Source organism: Scatophagus argus, chromosome 17 (genome assembly GCF_020382885.2).
Source record: "Scatophagus argus isolate fScaArg1 chromosome 17, fScaArg1.pri, whole genome shotgun sequence".
Taxonomy (NCBI): domain Eukaryota; kingdom Metazoa; phylum Chordata; class Actinopteri; family Scatophagidae; genus Scatophagus; species Scatophagus argus.
In genome coordinates, this window is record NC_058509.1 from 10,608,012 (window position 1) to 10,630,260 (window position 22,249).

Sequence of the window (22,249 nt, forward strand, 5' to 3'; positions counted from 1 at the left end):
ACTTCCGGTAGGAGGCTGTGATGAGGCAGAGACACGAAGTGTGGGCATCTGACCCGGAAGTTAAAAATTAAAAGGGCCCGGATAAATATTGGTGTTGCAACCGAAGTCTGTAGAAGGACTGTATTTGGAGCTACAGAAAGTTCGTTCGCCATGCTTAGATAAATAACGTTGCAGTTTATTAAACTGTAATGGACTGACTTGTCTTTCCTAGGCATAACATGGCTTTGATAAAATATCGCGAGACAGACGGAGAGACGGAGACCTTCATCCATTAACAGCTACAAACACTGTCCACAGGTAATAATGTGCGCTCACTAGTTACGCGGTGACGTAGTGAGCTTTCTTCCTTTATAAGAAGTTTCCACGATCGTGTCTAGGAAGCATTTGGATGCTTACTTCCCACTAATTATCAGCTTGCAGCTGTGCCCTCTTGTGTCGTGCCGCCGGCAGGAATCCACGAAGGAATATCGAAAGATGTCAGGTGTTGCCAGCGGTCGCTTCATGTATTTCGCTTTTGGAAGCAACTTGCTGAAGGAAAGACTGCAATTGGCAAACCCCTCGGCGATATTTTACACCACCGGCCGGCTTAAGGTAGTTTTGTAATCGTTTGTATTTTTACCTGTTTACCTTCAAAACCTTCACAAACACCCAAGTGGTGATTAGCTGCTTTTGTGCGTCTTAACATCCTCCGTACGGACTGGCAGGGTCTGTAACTTACATACAGATGAAGGGCTATTAACTATTAATTTATTTTGTTAATAAGCCTATACTTTCTCGCCGAGACCATGACAGCCGCTCTCGCATCAGTTAGCTTAATGTCCCGTGAATGCACCGTGGTGTTGCTGTCAGTATTTTGTTCTGCCTTATGCATCCATCCTGAGCGAAAGTGACCAGTTAACAGGGTCAGTTTTTTTGAAATGTAGTCATTTAGTAAATACATATTATACATCAGATTTTGTGAACGGTAACTAATCCATTAGATTATAATCTACAGTTTGCATTTTCAGCATTTACCGTTGATCGAACCCAGTAACCGAACCCAGTAAGTTAGCTAGTTTTAACCCCTGATGTCAGACTAAAGTCTGGTTAATTCATGACTAATTGTGGTTATACAATATTTGTTTTGTTTTTGTTTCCTTTGGTAACTCGGGACACAGCTCAGCAGCCGCCTACAGGTGTTACGATATATTTGGTCCCCCATCAGATCCTGAAAAACAACTAAACATCCCTGCTTCTTTGTAAAATGGCCTAATGGTGCATTTTACGACGTCGTCCGTTATCTGTTGTAGTAGTCCACCCACTTGACTGAAGTACATCAACAGGACCGGGGTTGCACTGATGACAAACAGCATGCAGGCTCACAGAGACAGACATAATAACACCCTTCTTTACGTCACGGTGAAAGGCATTTTGTTTAAAATGCACAGTGCCTCTTCACTGTTCACAGCCTTTTGTCCCACACCCTCCCCGCCCGTTTGTGTGTGTATACAGGACTATGAGTTGAACTTTGGCCTGTGGGAGAAACATGCAGAAAGCACTTGGCATGGTGGAGTGGCCACCATCGAGTCCCATCCGGGGTCGGAAGTGTGGGGGGTAATATGGACTTTGAGCAATGAAAACCTTGCGAGCCTAGACAAGTGAGACACTTGAATGCAACATTGTTAAATCAGTTCAGCAGTTAATGTTTTTCATTTTAATCAACACCACATGGTTCGTCTTCTTCATCTGTGTCCTCAGCCAGGAAGGAGTAACCCTGGGAAAGTACTCTCCTCTGGTGGTTGCAGTGGAGACTGAAAAAGGTCAGATGCTCTGCAGGACTTACCAGATGAACAATTTCCACGCCTGTCCTCCATCTCCTCAGTACAAACAGGTGTGTGCATGTAGATACAAGCACTGGTTTGAAGACAGCACCCTTTAGATATAAGAGCTGTACCATGCAATGAGTGATACGTCCAAACTTGGGTAAAGGAAATCTGTTGTTGCTGAGCCCAGTGTTTCTGTGGCTAACTCAACCCATTAATCTGAATGTTTTTCTTTGTGTGTGTTTTATATAAGGTGGTGTGTCTGGGTGCAGAGCAGAACGGACTCCCCAAAGAGTACCTGAAGAGGCTGGAGGCCATTCAAACAAACAACTATAGCGGCCCCTCAATCCTTGATCAAATCAAAACGGTTACAAAGTAGAGATTCAAAGCTCCCATGTTTGACTTTGGAAACATCAGTGGAAAAACAAACAAACAAAAAACAGGGTCCATTTAGTGGCACGTTCTGCAGCACAATTCACTGTCTTCATGATTACCTTAATCATACAACTATTAAATGTTTTATGACAGTTAAATGAAAACAGCATAATGAAGACTGTGAGATTCAGTTAACAGAATGATGGGGGAAAAAAAGCTATTACCAACCATTTTTAAGGTCAAGACTGAAGGACTGATGAAGTTATGAAAGTGAGCTGGTACCACTGTGTGGCCAGGAGCTGTTATTGCATGCAGTTAATTGTGAGGCATTTAGCTGTTCCCAAAGCATACCTCATCTTTTATTTGAGCTGCTATCAAGTCATTAATTTGAGAAGTATGTTGTCAGATGAATTTAATTTCAGAGACATCACAATGGAGGGCTGAAATATATGTGGCAGGTAGAAAATCATTCCACTGTTGCTCAGGGGAATACTAAACGCTGATTAAACACTTTTATTGCACTGACTTTATTATGACTTTGACCATTATGTTCTATTCCTGCTGATAGAGGAAGACAGAGTGGCCTCTTTCAGTTGCGTATGAAAGAAACATACCTTGGGGTGCTTTCTCATTGCTTGATTTAAAATTAAATTCTTTATTACAAAATGAGAAATAAAAATTAATGAATCATTTACGTAAAAGGGAACCACTTTATTTTTTTCCAACAGAGTGGCCTTTAACAGAATGAGAATGTGCACTTCTCCCAACATTTTTGTTACTCTAGGAATTATAGAAAATACATGTATAGTACAAAAAAAACAACTGTCAGGAGAACAGAAGATATACTATATGTTGAACACCCAATATTATGTTTTAAGTTATTTTGAAACTCTAGGTAAATTTCCACAAGTCTATGCAAATATGTAGACTTCACAATGGCACAAATCATAATTTCTTCTGACAAGAAAACAAAGGCTCATGCAAGCAACATGGTCAGAGATTTGTAATAACCAAGTGTTCATGAACTCTGGGAATTCAGCAGAAATGGCAAGAATTTGGCTTCAGAACTGCAAAATGAGCAAGGACATAAACCATCTGCAGGAGTTAGTTACCAAGAAACATTTTCCCCCTTAAACTGTTTAACTGTAGATGGATGGAGTGATGTGAACAATCTGAAAAAGTAAAAAAAAAAAAAAAATGCTAAAAAAAATAAAAATAAAATAACGTGTACATGACAAATAGGTCCAAATATGTAAAACAAATGTCAGTTTATAAGGGAAAGTGTGATAAATTAGGTCTGTGTTGAAGTGTGCACTCAAGTCTTGATATTAGCAGACAAGCAGTGATGTAGGAATCACAATTTTGTACAAATGGGCTTAAATAAATGGTGCAAAAGAGAAAGAAAGCAGCTACTAAGAGCAAATCAGTGCTTAAATTGAAGTCAGTAGCCATTGTTCAATGAGAGATTGTAACCAGCTAAATACTGTTGCACTCACCAGGCTTGACACCATAATATCTTACAGACAATACATCCGTTTCTTCATTATTATTATTATGTTCTGAAGTAGCATTGCAACACGGCTCTGAGTTTATGTGGAAATTAGCATATGGACCATCGACATACTGAAACATACAGAAGTCAAATGAAGCTCTATTAATGAAGGCTACATGAAGAAACTGCCCTCACTTACAGTTAACTGGTATGTTAGGAAATACATCATATGCACTGCATGATGAACTTCTTGAGTAACTGTTAACACAAAAGGCCATCGTTAAGTTATCTGTGTTATAATCTGTTTTTAATCTGGGACATTTGCATTATTTGCTGTTTTCCGCCTGTTCCATGTTCACACAACTCATTCCATCCGCTCCACCTGTTCCCCATCCGTCACCTTCTCATTTCCACTTTCATCCATTGGTTCTGGTCCATTGTCACTATTTTCTCTCTGCTCTGTGGAATCTGCAGCCTGATGCTCTGGGATGAGGAGATTGTGCTTGACTTTACTCAGTTCTGTCATGTTGAAGCCGAGGAGAACAGCAGCTGTGTTCCTCTTGAGACTCTTCATGCACTTGCTGCGCTTCTTGCTGAAGTGGGCCGCCAACTCTGCTTTGGTGAGGGACAGCCTTTTGCACAGCTCCTCAGTCTCGACTTTGGTCGTGTACGGGTTCAGGTTGAAGTATTTCGATATGAAGTCTCTGCGCTCTTCGCTGCAGCGGCGCTCGGCGGGGGTTGGCTCCAATAATAGCTTCACTGTGGGGTCGCTCTGAACCACAGGCTCCGGTGGGGGCAACGACTTCTCCTGCTCTCGCCTCTTGCGCATGGCTGCCCTTTGTTCTCGCTCTCGTGCGTTGGCCTCAATAACCTCCCGCAATGCAGCCTCTAGCCTCTTCTTAGATAGCAGTTCGGCTTCTGTTTCTGTAGGCGGTGCAGACGGTGCAGGTGGTGCATGTGGTGTAGGTGGTGCAGGTGGCGCAGGTGGCACCGGGGGCACAGGTGGTGCAGCTGGAATCACACGAGCCGGAGTTAAAGTTTGATTCATAGTCAGCCCTTGTGGCACTTGAAGAAAGTAGAGTCCTGATGGGTGACTGATCTGCGGAGCTGGTTTTGGTGGCTGTGGGGGCACACTTGGAGGTTTGGGGGGCTGGGGTGGTTTGGGTGAACACCGACATCGCTGAATGTGGAGCATCACCGCCTGCTGGGTGACCTTTCCTGTGTATACACCGTTACAGTATATGCACTTGAAAGCTTCTGTCTTGAGGATGGCGTGAATGGTGGGTGCAACAAAGTGTTTCTGTTTCAGGTGTTCAAGGTGTTTGGATTCATTCTGAAATTTTTCGTCACAGAAAGGACAGTACGAACTGTTGATTTTAACAGGTGCTTGGCAGATTTCTGACTGGCTGCTGGGCTGCAACTTAAAGAAGATCAGGTCAAGGGAATTTGTGACCAGGGCAAGATTGACCTCGGTCTCTCCTAAGATCTCCTTTGGTGCAGTGGTGTGGACATCAAAGTAAGGGAACAGGATTCCTCCAATACCTTTTGAGTAGACCCTATACTTCTGCCTCAGAAAATCACAGTATGCCTTGCTTGAGGGATTGTGTTGCTTTACATGCTCAGTGAGCTGTTTGATTGAAAAGAACAACGCTGAGCAGTACAAACAGCTCAGGCCATGCAACAGGTGCTGGAAGACACTTTTTTCCGATAGTAGAATTTTGCAAGTTAGACATTTGACAGTTTTGTCAGGCATTTTCTTCAAGAATGCTGCTCGCGCTGCCACACTTTCTGACTTGGTTGTGTTGGATTTTGTCTGATGGGCGACCTCTGTGTGCATGTCAAAGACATTGGAAGGGAAAAGTTCATTGCAGAGGGGACAGGTAATCCATTTCTTAGTTTGTGGTGAGGAGTTGTTTATTTGCTCAACAGCCTTTAGGGGAGTACTTGTGCTCTGAGAGACAGGCATGGCTACTTGCAATGGAGCAAAAGTGTATGTGGGCATACCATTCACCTTGTTGCCAGTTGGGATCAGGTGACTCAGCAGAGACTGTGAAGTCAGCATTGTACCTTGTAGGGTGATTTGGTTTGTTGATGCATTTTGTGAAACCACAGCAGGCTTAGATACAGTTCCAGGTCCAGCTGCCATGTTGGTCTGCAGTCCTGATGGAAGAAGAATTTGCTGCGCCTGTGTAGTCTGTTGTGGTTGAGCAGTAGTTAAAGCCACTGGGGCCTGTTTAAGAGACACATTAGACACAGTGGGAAGCTGGACCATAGATGGTCCTTGAGGCAAAGCACTTCGGAGGGCTATCGTAGCACCAGGCTGGAGCAAACCTTTAGCCTCAGCACTAGCTAACTGTACTAGTGCTGATGCTTGAGGGGGAAGAAAAGCTTGGTTGGTTCCAGGGGCACAGATCAGAGTAGTACTGTTTGTACTTCCTGGTACCTGCTGTAATGCCACCACTGTCCCAGCAGGCTGACCGTTACTTGGTAAAACCAAAGACTTACTGTTAAACACTTGAGGTTGCTGTGGTTTCGGAGCAATACTCGGAAATGTCACAAACAGGCCATTCCCATTGGGTGTTGATTTAATGGTGTAGTTCTTGTTCTCATAAATCATACTCTGAACTTGTGTGCTGATTGAGTAGTGCGATGGCTCAACCAGCATGTGATGTAACATTTGGTCTAGATTTCCAGTGTTCACCCTGCATACCTTGCAGCAGTAGACTTTTACAGATGCGGTGCCTTGAAGGTTCAATCTGTAACCAATATACTGTTCTGCCAAACTGTCCAGGTGCTTGAGAATGATGTGCTTCTTCATGGCAAAGATAGAAGAGCTTGGGAACGCACATCGTCGACACTGATACCTCTCATTTCCGCGATGGGTGGCTAAAGACACTTCCCTTGGAGGTAGTGTATGGATGGCGACTTTGGCATGGAAGAACAGCATGTGCTTCTTGACAGCCTTGGGGTGGCCAATGAAGAGGCACTGAGAGCAGGATGCCAGAGCACACAATGACTGCATGTAAGCATGGCAGCGAGAGACATGGCTCCTGAAGTTGTAGATGTTTTGTGAAGAGTACTTGCACATGTTACAGCACAGAGATCGAGACCGGTAGGGCCACTGAGTAGAAGACAGGAAAAAAAAAAAAAAATTCAGGAAGTAATCATTTTCATTTGTTTCTTTTTTTGTTTGTTTTTTTTAACCAACACTCATGCTAGCAAGTAATTGATTTTGTCAGGAATGTTTATTATTAAAAGTATGAATCAATAAGTTAAGCATCATATTCACCTTTTTCTGTAGCCTGACGTTGAATCCATGTGTGAAATCAACCCAGTCAGTTTCCTCAAAGGCCTCGCCTTCATCTGAGTTTTTCTCAGAGTTTTCATTGAGATTCTGCGCAGTAAACAACACACAAACAAAGAAATATTTAACTATTTAAAACAGTGCCACAGTGATTCAACTACATGACCATTTTGGAGGCTGCTGTCTGTGTTGAACTGTATTGAATGACACAGATTTTTTTCAATGTTTTGTTTGCTTACATCAGTGAGTGCAAATTTAACAGAACCTCTCTGTATAATACAATACAAATGAACAGCACCACACACTACAGCATCCAAAATTGCCTTTAAGTTGAATCAACACCCCTATAAATCAGCTTCTACTTCTTTTTGTGACAGCAGAATTCATTTCATTAGTTTCAGTTGGAGAGAGTGAGTGAGGCAAGCTAACATAAACCAATAATACAGTGAGTGGCTTATTAACATAGTGGGTCCATTTTAAGCCAACCTATCTTAGGTGAAGTGTTGATTACACTTAGCTTAAGTTCAGACTTAAATCTTAAAGAGAATTCCAGTTATTTTCTAGGATAAAACCTACCTTCAGCAGGCTCTGGCAGTCTTCCAGGCCGATCTCACTTAAGATTTTTTTCACTGCCTTACGTGCCTTTCGGATCTTCTCAATATTTCCAACTGGAACCTGATACATTATTCTTCACAAATCCTATAAAACAAAATTCTGATGTTAAGCAACATTAACACAAATAAAGAAAGATAAAGTTCTAAGGACATGAGAGATGCCATTGACCTTTTGTTCTTTGTATATGGTGTACATTCAACTGTGTGCCACAACAATACCCAACCACAGCCTATACAGCAACCACTATTTTAGTATCATACTAAAACCTGACACATGAAATAAGTTTAGTATTATAATAGTGGTGTGTATTATTCCCTTTTAATTTGCATGCACGTTTTTTGCATCACTAGTGATACATCTAGTGATACATCTCAGTTTAAACAAAAAACATATACATTTTCCTGTTATTTATTTCTACACACATAAGTATTATACATTTTGTTTTACTGTAATTAAATCTAGTCATTTACTTATTCATTGTTATGTTATTATTGAGAACGATCACCCCTGCATGTTACCGTCTATTGTAATTATATGCCATTATGTCTGTAACCACTGGTTAAAAATATGGTTTTGTCCATATATAACACCAGTACACATAAACATTTATGTACACTGACTCCAAGTATTTCTTTACTCTCTGTATTGTGTCACTTGTGCTTGCTCCATACTCACAAAAGTGTTATTCTACTTTTCACTTATTACTTTGCCACTTGCTGACTTCCCGAGAGAATCTGGTGTTTCTACATTTATAACAGGGACTGTCATATATAAAATTGTCTACTAGTATCCTGGTTCACACTCTAAATTTATGGCAAAGTTACAACTGAATATTTAATTTGTTTAATTAAGTAAGTTATGACATTAAACACCATGGAAACAATGAAATGGACAACAATGATGACTTACAGATGTACAGAAAGATTAGTTTAAATACCTTCTGTATCACATTTGCTACACCGTTCAACTTAATGCATGACTGAAACACAAATTTAAAATTTGGTAAGTCATGTGAGGCTCAACAAGGAGGGAGCCATTTTGAATCAGGTAAATAAGGTCTGCCTCCAGCATTGCACTCATAATCCACTAGAGGGAAGTTGACATGCGCCAGATTGTATACAATAGGTTTTTCAGGTAATTATCGATCTTGATCGTGGGGGTATCAGAAACTCGTGTATCAACTATAATAAAAGGGCGTTGCAAGATACCACTCTTTAATGCAGAACCAAATACAGTTGTTTGGTTGAAGTAAGACTATAAATGAAGAATAGCCAATAGAAAACAGCATATTCTGGGAAGAATGGAAAGAGCAATACGTATATAAGCAAGCCAACAAAAATTTCAGCAAGCCTATCTTCTAATCCTGTTCAGAAATGAAGTTATCAAACGCCTACGGCGTGCCATTTTACAATGTCATACTACTTCCAAAAGCAAAACACGAATAAAAATTTCATGATTTTATTCGTGTAGTAAGAATGACGTAGTAAGATAGCAAACTGCAGCAGAAAGATAAAATCCTGGGACTTAGTGATACTGTACAATATGACATGAGAGAATGTAAACAACAGGATGACTGTACGTGGATATTATGCCTGCCAAGCATTGAGGTTATACACATACACCTCTTACTGAGCAACAGCTGAACTCATGCTGAAAGTCTCTGTATGAATATAACACAAGCGATTTAGTGTCAGGTAAGGAAACTTTGCGAGTTAACGTGTGCATTTCTACCACGTTACCAGCTACAAATTAAAACCCATCCCTTCACGCAATTGCCATCCATAGCAACATTGCTGTGTGTGCTGCCCACACTGGAGTCATTAAAAAGCCCCTGGCAGCACACTGACAGCTACAAGCCGGGTCACTAATCCGACCACGCCGCTTCTTCCTACTTGAGGATGCACACAGCTTCCTCACAGATATTTACCTCGTCCAATTTTCAGCGTAGGTTAACGTTAGTTGTCGCTGTGCCACCTCCGACAGGGCTAACGTTTCCCACTTGCACCGGCCCTTAACTGTGTGTGTCGGTAAGCTGCGTCTGCTCCCGGCGCTCCACACAGATACTCATTCGAGCAGCATCCTCTGTCTACATGCACCGCTGTACAAAGAATGAGACCAAATATGATAGGTGATGTTTGCGAACCCCCTCCAAAGATAAGTTATTTTTGGTACAGCTTTTGTCCCTTTCTTCCCTATTGAGGAAAAAATGGCGCTCAAGTTCAGGATCTGACGTAGCCGTCCTTATTTGCATACTGCACAAACTGACCAATGGAAAGCGTCTCAGCCTAAAAACTGAAAAACTTTTTATTTTCTTTCACCAAGGTTGTCAGCTATTGTTCCAAAGTGTCCATGTGATGAATTTTATAATCACGTTTTTAGATATCTCATGTAATTGGTGATTTGTTAATTATACTTATTTATTCTACAGTAGATTGCTAGGTTGGGGGGCGTGGCTACTGGGACCCCCCCCACTGGCAGTCACATGGTTAATAACAAAAGTTAACCAATGAGCTGTCGAAAAAATGAGCTAAATGGGCGGTCCTTGTTGTGTGACATCACATCATGCTACTTTTTTTTAGCCAATTAAACAGAACCACCATTTTGATAGGGGAGAGAGTGAAATTGATAGGTTAGGTGTGTTTTAGCTAGCATAGCACAAAATAAGAAAACTCTAAATATGTTTAACAATTGCAAAAAAAATAAATGGCTAGCTAACACCGCATAGTAATTTATACCAATAGCGAAACTTCATTTTAATTTTTTGTCCTTCGTAATACCCCACCTAGTTAATTCCAATCTCAACAGTCTTTTCAACAATTTCATGTTTGATTTACCAGTTTTCAAACATGCTCAAGCAACCTGCCTGAATTACAACATGTCAATTAACCTTTACGAACAAAGGTCAGTTTGTCAGGAGACAGATCAACAATTCAATTTATGGCCTATAATCTCTTCCATTACCAATCTACAGCACTATGTTTAACAACTGAATCGTTTGATTAGCTCTGATGCAGTACCATGAGCCCAATTGTTAGTTGTACTTAATTCATACAAATTTATGCAGTAACTGGCCATTACAATTGCCTCACATATGACCTTCCTCATTGGTAAATTCTTAACTTGACCACTGATTTTCAAAAATTTGTGTCATGAAGTTATTTGGGTTGGATGAAACAACAACAACCTCATCTAAAATGTGACAAACAAGATCACATCTGCCATTGTGCCTTCTGGTCAGGCAATGAAAATCATGACGATATAATTTTCTGGGCAACAGAGAAACAACATAAGAGAGTAAAACGTCAATAAACCATGATATTTGTACAGCAGCATTTAATACCATGGCAGAGCAGTCACACCCCAAAGGTAAGACTGCTGAAAAGCAAGAGTCAGGTGAAGTTATCTCCAAACCCAAAGCAGAAAAGAAATGGAGAGGAATTTTTCACTGAGATTTCTATTTGTCAAACCAATACAAGGTTGCTCAGTTAAACCAATCAGTAAACCAGTTATCAGAATCAACTTGAGAGTGCATTCATGTTTGCTCAATGATAATGAATAGACTGGAAACATACTCTTCAAACATATAATTTCAGATCTATCACATCTGTGTTTTATCCTTGTAATTGCAAAGTCTACTTTTGTGTGCACAGTGTCATGCTATGTTTGAAGTGTGTGTGTTGTCTCTGGCCGAGTAATAAGCTGTCTATTGTTATTATCACCAATGCCATGACTATCGCATACACTCAAATACACTTTCTGGCCATCCTGACATGGAGTGAGTGGCAAACGAAAGTGTGTACACATGCCACTTATCTATCAGTCTTATTTTGAATATAACACCCCTCACCACTAACAAACAATTTCAGATGAGAGACTTAACTGGGGCTATAATCAGAGCAACGTTTCACTCCTTTTCTCAAGTTGGTATCCTCTCTCACGTACAACACCAAGGAAATGTTTCAGTGTCTGTAATTCATTTTGAAGCAAATTTCTGGAGAAGAAATCAATGGCTTCACATTAGGAGTGAACACATGTCTCTAATGGTATGGAGGTTCAGTAAGCAATGCCTAAAGCTATTTGCTACAATATTTGCCATTGGTAAAATGTAAGTGCTATATTATACTAAATAACAAATTGTGAAATTATCTTTTTGGGAGCACAGAAGCAGGTAAGAGCCAAGTCTTGAGTTCAGGGACACACTGACAGGATATGTAAGGTAATTTCTATATAGTGATGATAACTACTTTGTAGCCAGCAGGCCATCCAGGAAGCCTGATTTGAATTTTAACCTCTAAATGAAATAAAATTGTACTGATAGAAAAATTGACAAGTTTTTGTTTGAAAAGGGCAGCGGCACTACATAAATAAACACTGCAATATAAAGTGGCAAGAGGACAGAGATGATATACTGTAAATCCTGAACTTGTTAACAATTAAACTAAAATAGAAGTGTTAAACATGTATTGTACATATTATCAAATCCCACGAGCTTACTGGGTTTTATTACAACAAAACAGCAACTGAATTCACTCTTTTCTGGCCTGAGTTAATACTGTGGTGCTCTGCTATGTAATATAAAGCTAAACTGTTGCCTTGGATTTTTGTTGGGAAAATAGATAAAACACATTAGAACAGTATACCATTAGGGTGATTAGGCTATGAAGAGCAGTCGAATGAAAAGCCTTAAGAACTGTACTTCCATCCAAAACAGAATAAACTATATTATCCACCATCATAAACCATCAACATGAAAACCTTCTTATGCTTATTTCTGTTTCAGTGAGAGCTTTTTAAATGAAATCATGCAGTGGTGTCTGCGTAAAGGGAAACAGAAATAACATCACCTGATTTTAATGACTGTGTAATGCCCAAGCAGTGCAAAGATTTGCACGACAATGCCCATCAATTTTCCAAGTTACTGGAGGAAATTTACAAATTGCTTGTAGGACACCCAACTACTGTATAACCAGAACACACACACTAGATTCATAGCAAATCAGAAACATATTTTGAATTATTTTGGCTAATGTGTACCAAAGATCACACATAGGCAAGACAGGTGATTTCAGTCAGAAATGTATTAAATTAATCACTTTCATTACTTTAACAAGCACAATTTACAGTCAAAAACAGGCTATGGTCCATTAGTGCCTTAGACAAGCAAGTAATTAATACATTAGTCATTTATAACACATGAGGGCAGGATTAAAAACTGTTTAAGTCAGGTCATTTTCATGGTAGATGAGACATTTAGCTGTACATGAGACTGTGCGTTATGTCCCTCGTATCATTAATAAAGAAGCATGAGGAAGAGCCTAGCATGTTATCTGTCATTTGGACTGCCCCAGAGGCCTGTGTACGACTAATCTGTCTTTCACTTGAGAGAGAGATAGACATCTGCATCCACAGCTGCCACATACAGATCATTTACGTATGAGCACTCTTCAGAAATAGATCCTTTGCTGGTTTTTCAGATCCTAGGACAAGGGTTGATCTCTTGTGGAGACACTAACACAAAAGTCTAAAAAACCAGGGCTGCATTGTTAAAGGTCACAGTAATTCTTTAACCTGCAACAAATTTTGTGCATTTTAAACCAGACTAATCCCTTTCTCTTAGAGGCAGGGAGTGCATTAGGGTGTATCATGTCTTGAGAAAAGGGAAACTGCTGAGGTCACAAATGGCAATCACAGCACACTTAATCCATGTAGCGTTACAAAACACATCAATATCTTAGCAGGAAAACACTGTTAGATGGGCCACAGCATAATACCTGGGTAAAACACACTTAAAGATGGAGCTTTAAATATGCCCCGGTAATATCTAAATCCAATAAATAAAAATGCATTGAGGTGAGCTGCAGAAAGAAAGAGGTTACATCATTGTCATCATTTCATTTAAACTATGAAAAATGAGGAGTCTGAAGTACAGAACGCACATGAGGGATTGATCCTTTTCAAAAAATCATCTACAGACAAAATGTATCGGTGTTGAATAGATACAGGATTTACAAGACTGACAACAGTTAATTAATAGAGAGCAGGATTCAAATCAATTGTAAATTTTGTAAACTGGATTTTGATTTAGGAAACAAAACCACCCCGAACATATTGGGGGGTTCCCATCTCCGTAGAGTCGTCCATTTTGTTGCATAATGTCATTTGAGCTTGGGCTGGAGTTCTTTAATCCGACAGATTTATACAGTCCATTGGAGGGAGGAGCAAAAATGAAGATCTTCCAGATAAAATTTTAGGTAACTGAGGTATCAGACAACCAACTGTTTCCAATTTTGAAAGTCAATAACAACAAAAAAAAAGAAAAAAAGAAAAAAAGTTGAATTTCTGGAAGAAATAATAGGACACTGCATTTTCCAAGGTGGCTGGAATGTTGACTACATTTAGCCCCTTGTCCCAAATACCTCACTGACCCCTCCTCTCAGGCGGTGAAAGCAGAGGCCAAGGAGGATCTGTGCAATACAATACAGGACAGGGGCAGAAGGTAGTTACGCACTGTACTGGACCATAGAGAAATTCTTCATGGCACTGTCCAGTGCCACACCGGCCTCCTGCATTTCGTACCTGTAGGCAACAGCAAACATCAGAGTCAGGTCTCTCAAATGTACCAAATACTTAATACATTTGTATCAATGGTAAAGCACTGCATTCTAACTCACTCCATACTCACCAGTCAGAGGTGGAGACAGTGTAGTAGATAGGCAGCAGGGAGGAGTTCAGCTCCTCCAGGCCACATGCTCCCATGTTGGAGAAGAGGAGCCAGTCTCCCACGCTCAGCTCAGGCAGCAGGCAGCGCTCCACCACATGGTCCAGCTGGTCCAGCGACGGGCCCCACAGGCTGCTGGGATACACCGCCTCCTCAGCACACAGCACATGCTGGAGAGACAAAACAGCCAACATTCAGAACTATCAATGACTGCTCTTCCTCGGATCAAAACCTCACAGTTAATGACAATTCTACGGCGCATGTAAAATAATACTCCATGTGTGAACTGTAAGATGGGAGTAGAGGGATATTTCTAGAAAAAAACTGATGCTTCATCATTTTCAAACTGTATTACTGTACTAACTTCTGGATGGATAAAGTGACTCAGTGATCCAATATAACTAACAAAAGTGGAAACATTGATCCATTTCATCATCTTTAAAACAAGGCTTTATTTTGAAATTCTCATGGCATGTCTGTGTCACCATCTACCTCAAAGCACAGCCCCTTTGTAAACATTCAAACAGTGCATGCTTAAGGCAGATAACAGCAAGCAGCCAAGAAGAAGAAGACAATGAGGGTATTTACTCCCCTCTCAGGAACAGATCAGAAATTTTGGGGAAAAAAAGATAAGTCATCAGACAACTTGCATGTTATATCCAACCACGCCATTAGATAATAAAATAATCAGAAAACACAACAAGCCTGCCTAGATACCTCACTTGGCAGTCCGCTTACATGTTGCTCTCATTACTGCAATATTAACTGCTCTGTTTCAAAAATGGTTGAAAAAAATGTGCATGCAGTGAATAACATCAACTGTGAATGACAAAAGTGAAATAACAGATGTGATTTGTTAAACAATGAGTATAGGAAAAGACAGCTAGTCTAATTTGTATGGTGTAAATCAGTCATAGACTTACGTTAATGGTGGCAACTATTGAAAAGAAATGTTTTGTCCATGAATCTCAACAGTAATGATTAAGCCAAATTTAATACTTTTTTAAACTTAATCAAAATTGTGGCAGTCTTTAGCTAGAAAGCATCCTAAAACTGGATATCCATTATAAACTTACCTAATTAAAATCTTGCAGCCTACAACTGTTGATGCATTAGCACTAGGATTAGGGTGGAAAGAATTTTGACAGCCCTGAAGCACCACAACACATTTTCTACATCACCTGTCATCTTTGTCTGTTCTTTTTACTCCACACTCCCATTAACAATTATTAGTTAACCACTGCTCTCTTTTATTGTTGTATAGTTCATGTTATGTTTAGTTATTTAATGATTGCAAGGTATATGAGGCATAGAAAAGGAAATGGATCATTAACTACAGCTGGCTAGCAACAGCTTTTTGTGGGGTTAGGGTTAGTCAAACCATGAGAGAACAGTGTATGGGTAAATACCTTGGCATTGTTTGAAAGACCCAGAACCCACCTAGGGTCACTATATGGGACAATATAATTCACTATCTAAAGCACTCTGATCCTGTTTCCTTAAATATTCATAATGCGTGACCCCTTTTTCCCTATTCAACTAGAGCTGCTATCAGATACTTCATTCAGTCCTGAATGGGGTTAACTCTCATGGGTGGAGACCTACTAACCTTGTGTACTGACGGGGCAGCGATGGAGTTTCCCAACAGCTTGCAGTTGAACGGGCCATAAACACCCTCATTCATGTAGTACAGGAACTCTGTGTCTTCATTGTTCTCACCTGTGCAAGTAAAGTTAGAAATATAGAACATACTGTATTATATACAAACCGGGGGCACTGTGAAGGATTTGACCTGTCATATGCATTCACAGTCAGGGTGCAAAGAAAAAAAGGTAATCTAGCCAGAGTTAAGAGGACTGCAGAGGACAAAGAGATGCTGTGTGATAAAATTATTGATGAACTGATTAAATTATTCTGCTCACCTTGAGCTAGGCTGTCCCAGTGGTGGGTCACCACTTTTTTGCCGATCACACTGACAGCCAGGCTGAAAGCTGAGGACACGTAGAAGCTGCCTGGCTGGGCCAACACTTGCACACCAGACATTGGGCTGAAGTAAGCATCGAGCAGCGGCCTGGCTGCAGACTCAACCTGTGCATACACGCACACACACAGTTACAGCAAATATGCATTCAAAAGGTGTTTCCAAATAAAAACAAATGTGTGTACGAGCTTTGCTGTAGGACATTAAATGATTTTAAAGCCGAAATCCAATACTTAATGCATGCTGTTAGTAAGTACCAACTGATGTTATGTTATTTACAAACAGATGTCAGAGTATCCAGGGTTACGCTTGTGCTGGAATCTTACATCACTGAGTTTTAAGTCTATCTAGATGAACAGAAGTGTCCATCAATAAAACTGGTCTTCAGTAACTGAATAATATTTTGCAATATGAAAATAGTATCACATTTTGTTGCATTCTCACACATTTAAGCGTGATTAAAGCTTCCCAATTATACCACAACTGTTTATCACTTACCTGTTTGAGCTGAAACTCTGAGCCAGTAAATCCACCACCGATATCCAGGATGTTCATATTAAAGCCCAGATCCACCTGCACAGAAACATTGAACAGACAATTGTTACCAAAAACAAAGTACGAGAGAAAAAAACAGCTTTGAGAAAACGGAAACAAAAATCACACAATGACCTAGAGCTACTAAATTCCTATTGATTCTTCACTTTATAATTTAAGATCTCCTACCCCCATGTCAAACACACAGCGGGCATCTGACAGTGCATGGGTGTATGCCTCGTGTAGGTCTTGGCAAGAGCTGGGGATGTGGAAAGTCACCCCCACCACCTGGACTCCGAGCTCCTTGGCTGCTTCCAGCAGGTGCCTACAGCTCTTCAGAGAGAAGCCAAAGGTCATGCTAGTCTCAGCTGCATGAGCCTGGGTGGTCAACTGCAACAGCAACCTAGAAAGGACAAATCAAACATTAATGAAACATCCATCTAAGCAAGATTAACAGGTCTTTAAAAACAACAAAGGCTTTCTCAATTTTCTATTTATTTCAAGCCCAAGATAAAAATAATGTACTTCCCTGTCAAAACAGCAATTATATTGAAAAGGTTTTCAGTTTAAAAGAAGTACATGAACATTAAAATTTGGTAAGAAAAAGTTTCACTGCTTAGTATGAGCTCTTACTTTGCACTGGGGTGCAGACGTGAAATCTTGGACAACTCTGCCTCATTTTCACACACAAGATGCTGGATGTTGTTCTTGGCAGCATGTTTGATGTGTGCCAGCTGCTTACAAACACCAGACAGAATGATGTTTTCTGGAGGCACGCCGTGCTCCAGCACCAGGCTCACTTCAGACTGGGGGGGGGGTGAAGATACACACATTAGAGAAATTGGTGCCACACAGTGTAAATGCCCTGACAAAATAATCAAAAAAGTACCACATGTGTTGCATAAGCTGAAAGGGCAACAGTCATCAGCTGACTGGTAATCAATTGAGTACCTGTAATGTAATTGCCCCAAAATATCAGGTTCTTATATAAGAGGATGAAGCACTTCAAAGTTTAAAAAATAATAAATAAATCAACGCTACTTGAATTTGACAGTTAGAGGTTAAATCCTACCTTGCTGGTACAAACGAAGCCCAGACCCAAGGAGGCGAGCACCTTGATGACTGCAGGGCTGCTGTTGTATTTGACGGGATAGTAGGGCTGCAGCTGTGGCATTATGCTCTGCCAGCACACATGCTGCCGCATCAGAGCACCCAGATCTCCCACAACAAAAGCACTCTTCTCCACCTGAGAACATTAGTGACAGCTGCACTAAGTACACAAAACAACCAGCCAAACCACTAAAATAAATCACATCTAACTGATAGCCTACGGCTCACAGTTCAAAAGATAAAAGTACCATTAACACTGTGACAGTGTCATGAAAGCTATTTGAAGCATTTGGACATTTCTTCCATTGTAGCCTGAAACTATTGAAAGGCCTGCAAGATGAACTGACCAGAGCCTGTTCGCAGATGTGTCCATCAATGACATCTTCAAGGGTCACTCCTCCCTCCAGGAGTTCAATAATGTAGCTGGGTTTGTCAACGAGTCCTTTCATCTTAACCGTATTCCGCTAGGCCGACAATCATAAAGAAAAGATAAGCAAGTCAAGGGGTCACGACTGAGCCAATGGGGTCCTGCCGGTATGCAACAAACTGGAAAAAGAAAGAGAGAAACAAGAACAAAAGACTGTCAATGCTTTCAGAAATTCACAGGCATGGGGGGGGGGGAGAACTTCTGCCTAGGTAGGTACATGTCCACTGTCAAGAGCTACAAATAAATGAATGACTCCACAACTTAACTTTAAATGTCTCAGTTCATTCATGATTATGCCTTTGTACTACCAAACAACAGACAAGAAAACTTTTTTCCTTGTGTAAATAGCAATATGTGAACTTCTGACACTTGGTTGAGTTTTTATTTAGATCTACAGACCTCCTATAAAGCAAAAAAAAACAAAAAAAAAACAACAACACTTGAAATTCAATGCAAAAGTGTGTAATTGCACAATGGTTTGTACACCTAAGTCTATCCAGAACACAATGATCCTGGACTTTGCTACAGGTGTGTGACCCTGAGTCACTCACATGGACAAGTCAGGAGATGGACCTGTCCCGCTATCAGCTAGGATCCCAAGGTGGCTCAGCGTTGAAGTCGAAGTGCTCCCGGTAAAGAGCCGCCCCTAGGCCCTCTGGGTAGCGTTCATACACCTGTGCAGAGACGGGGGAGCCCTGACGAATAAACACACATTATATCAGATATGAATATGTAGCAAAGACACTGTGAAAACAAGACACGTACCGCGTGTGTATCCCAAGCGAAATCATAGTGTCCGTGGCTATGCCCTTCAATTAGAGTTTATCACTAATTATTTTACATTAAATAGTTTCAAGTTGCCGCTATCGCTTATAGAAGCACAATAGTTGTCACTGTGGTCAAAACTGCCTTTACACAATCGATACGTTAAGCAACTCTCGCGCCCATGAACGTGGCTTTATATGTAGATAAACATATATATTTTAACAAATTAAACACAAAGCATAATATCACTGGCTAACTCACTGTCTGAGTGGCATATTTTTAAACACAATTAGTCCACATTAGCCGACAATTGTCAAAATAAAACACAGTGACAGAGCAGTTAGCGTTACAATATGAGTGACGGGATATTATTAATGCGATGCGTCACCAAAACAAGACATAAAATCGCACGCCATACAATTAATGACTGTCTAAGCCACATTTCAAACGTAAAAGCGCGTCTGTACTGTATATAGGAAACGCCATTGCGAGAAATAGCGCTGCTGAGAGATTCCTGGCAGCGACGGAGCGGCTAACGTTGAGCTGGCTGCCCACTGCACGTCGAAGGAAGAAGCTTATGTTAGCACTGTATTTTGTTAATAACCCCCAAACAAACCTCAACACTGATACAACTAACAAATCAACCCTAGAATGAGGTGGTAAGATATATCAATAATTTACCAATACTTTTAAATATAACCTTAAGACATGTCAGAAACACAAATTTCAATTAATCGGTCTGTCATGTGCGGCAAGAAGGCAGAAAGACTAGCCCGCCATGTTACGTCCGCCTGCTGAATCCAAGGAACTCAACTGAAGTAACGTTATTTCGCTTTACTTACGTGAGATAACGGCCAATACGTTTTGGAAAATCGTCTTCTCTTTTTCGGCGGAATTTTTAAAGAGTAGTGGGGACAACGATGTAAGAAAGAAAAAGGGCTGTTTTTGCCATATGTTTAGACGAGGAGACGAGCGTCGGTCGAGTTGTATCTTCTCTGTCGGCCGATGGGTGGAGAAGTACTGAAACCGAGCAGGGGGAAGTGGAAAAGGTAATCAACGGCTATGGGTAGGGCCTAACGTTCAGTTCCACCAATGAGCTTTAAGCATTTTTGAGAACATACCAAATATGTATTTCCGATTATCTTACAGGCTCTCAGTAGATATGTTATGTTACGTAACCGTGAACTTTCCTTAGATGGCCACTCTTTTCAGTCAATCAGGCCAAGACCGCCTCTGTTCTTGTTTACATTGAACCATTCAGATAAACTTGTTATTGTACAAGTTCATCTGCTTTGATTTATTTGTAGGAGAATAGCATAAAGTTGTATACAGTATGAAACACTGTGCCAAAGGTATCCACAAAGAGAGCCACAAAGAGAGATATTTCACCATAGATTCCAAAAAGTGCCTTTGTAATCTTTTAAAAACACCCATGTATGAGCCTCTAATGGACTCACACACCGATATTCATACACTACTAATTAAGTGATATATGCCTAATCTAGGCACAAATACATGTTAATATGAATTTTCTTTATTAGATTCATAATATTCTGTGCCCAACGTTAGCCTAAAATAAATAAAAATACTTAAAAATCACATTTTTTTATGGATGCTTTGAGGATATTTGTATTTACCTTGTTCAATCTTCTTTTAAACTAAAAATGCAAAAAAAAACCCAATTGTCTTTCTTTAAGTCACATGCTGGCAACACCTGTTTCCTATATGATAATACAGACCTATGTCCACAATTTAAGCATGCATTATTTTTTCTTAGTTTTCAGTCAATACAAAGCCAACATTTTCTTTCCTGATTTTTCAAAACAGTCATGTGAATTGAAGCCTTTTGTAAACATAAGCAGAGCCTGGGAAAGTTATGAGGTTGAGAAAGTCAGTAGGTCAAAGTTCTGCTAATTAGAACATTCTCATTCAGTTACATTTTATGACTGTTGTCACGACCTCAGCTGTACATTCAGTCAGTGGTGTAGCACTGACAAACTTCCACGACAGAGGAAAGACAAAACATTTAAAATATGTTTTCATTCACTGGATGATTTGATATTCAATGTGTTTTGGCTCGTGCCTCATGGAATCTTGGGGATTATTAAGATTCAAGGGCTTATTGAATATTTTGTTGATTAGTCCCTAAGCCATTCTCACACTCATTTCTAGTCCTATTTAAACTCCGAAAACCAAATGTTTTATGCAATTTAGGGGAAAAAAAACCCATTTATAATTTATCCTATTAAGTATGGTGGTCAGGAGTTCAGTGCAACACTGAATGACGAGCACAAAAACTCAGCCTGCAGGCACCTTAGTCATATGACTTGTGTTGCAGGACTTCGGAACTAACCCTAACAACATCCTGCATGGCTTCATCTTCGTGTCTATGGCTGTCTGGCTGTTCTAAGTGCTTATCTGTGTTTTACAACAGTCATGCTAAGGGACACTGTGTTCACAAAACAACATGGCCTAGAAAACACTGGATTCCAAATGACATAGGAATCCTAAAGCACTGATATTTTGTCATCTTTCATCTTGCTGGCCTTCCTCATCATGTTCAGCGATCAGATGACTGGATTAAATTTATATATGCTGAACAGCCATGCCCTGAGGTGCAGGGCCATTAGCAGGCTACAGGAATAGCGAATGAAATTGGACCATATACCATATACTGCTCCCTTCTGAGAAATAAGGTATTTCTAGGGACATATAGCTGGCTTCTAAATCTGTTTAGGACTAGTGGGAAAATAAAGACATGGTTTATTTGTAAAGTATTTGTGTGCAATATAACATACAAAATAATGTGAAACCCTGAGCAGAAACCATGGACAGATGAAAATAAAAACAAAGTGTCCATACAAATAAGATAAGAAAGTAATATTCTATCAATAAGATTGTATTTATCGTAATAATATTTTTATGTTTTTGCTAAAATAGTTCAATGAGTCTTTCAGAGTCAGGATTGCATTCTTTCCAGTTTTAGTGAACAAATAATTTTATTTTTATTATGTACATTTATCAAAACTGGTGAAAATTAAAGCTTTGAAAATATAGGTATAATGCTATTTGTTAACATCTTGTTAACTTCTATCAACAAACAAACAAACTGTAAAGTATAAAGTT

General features: G+C 40.1%; 3 protein-coding genes across 5 annotated transcripts; 1 reads left to right on the plus strand and 2 right to left on the minus strand.

Annotated features, from left to right (window-relative positions):
• Positions 1-92: 92 nt before the first annotated feature.
• ggcta (gamma-glutamylcyclotransferase a) lies at positions 93-3,339 on the plus strand. 2 transcript variants are annotated; one of them, XM_046417508.1, is made up of 5 exons: positions 93-297; positions 414-591; positions 1,492-1,637; positions 1,738-1,870; positions 2,056-3,339. In XM_046417508.1, exons 2-5 carry the CDS (start codon positions 475-477, stop codon positions 2,179-2,181), a joined length of 522 nt encoding a protein of 173 aa, XP_046273464.1. In that variant the 5' UTR covers positions 93-297; positions 414-474; the 3' UTR covers positions 2,182-3,339. The 2 variants fall into 2 exon arrangements, with proteins under 2 accessions (XP_046273464.1, XP_046273465.1); XM_046417509.1 differs by having other exon boundaries at positions 451-591.
• Positions 2,868-9,830, minus strand: adnp2b (ADNP homeobox 2b). Of its 2 annotated transcripts, XM_046417506.1 has the most exons (4): positions 9,516-9,830; positions 7,550-7,672; positions 6,959-7,063; positions 2,868-6,790 (listed from the first exon to the last, which is right to left on the minus strand). In XM_046417506.1, exons 2-4 carry the CDS (start codon positions 7,655-7,657, stop codon positions 4,034-4,036), a joined length of 2,970 nt encoding a protein of 989 aa, XP_046273462.1. In that variant the 5' UTR covers positions 7,658-7,672; positions 9,516-9,830; the 3' UTR covers positions 2,868-4,033. The 2 variants fall into 2 exon arrangements, with proteins under 2 accessions (XP_046273462.1, XP_046273463.1); XM_046417507.1 differs by lacking the exons at positions 7,550-7,672; positions 9,516-9,830 and adding an exon at positions 7,239-7,537 and having other exon boundaries at positions 6,959-7,167.
• Positions 9,831-12,648: 2,818 nt separating this feature from the next.
• Positions 12,649-20,156, minus strand: azin1b (antizyme inhibitor 1b). The gene is made up of 11 exons (XM_046417710.1): positions 19,966-20,156; positions 18,910-19,053; positions 18,279-18,477; positions 17,894-18,067; positions 17,455-17,627; positions 17,011-17,224; positions 16,786-16,860; positions 16,229-16,394; positions 15,916-16,025; positions 14,271-14,476; positions 12,649-14,164 (listed from the first exon to the last, which is right to left on the minus strand). Exons 3-11 carry the CDS (start codon positions 18,378-18,380, stop codon positions 14,089-14,091), a joined length of 1,296 nt encoding a protein of 431 aa, XP_046273666.1. The 5' UTR covers positions 18,381-18,477; positions 18,910-19,053; positions 19,966-20,156; the 3' UTR covers positions 12,649-14,088.
• Between the last annotated feature and the right edge of the window lie 2,093 nt (positions 20,157-22,249).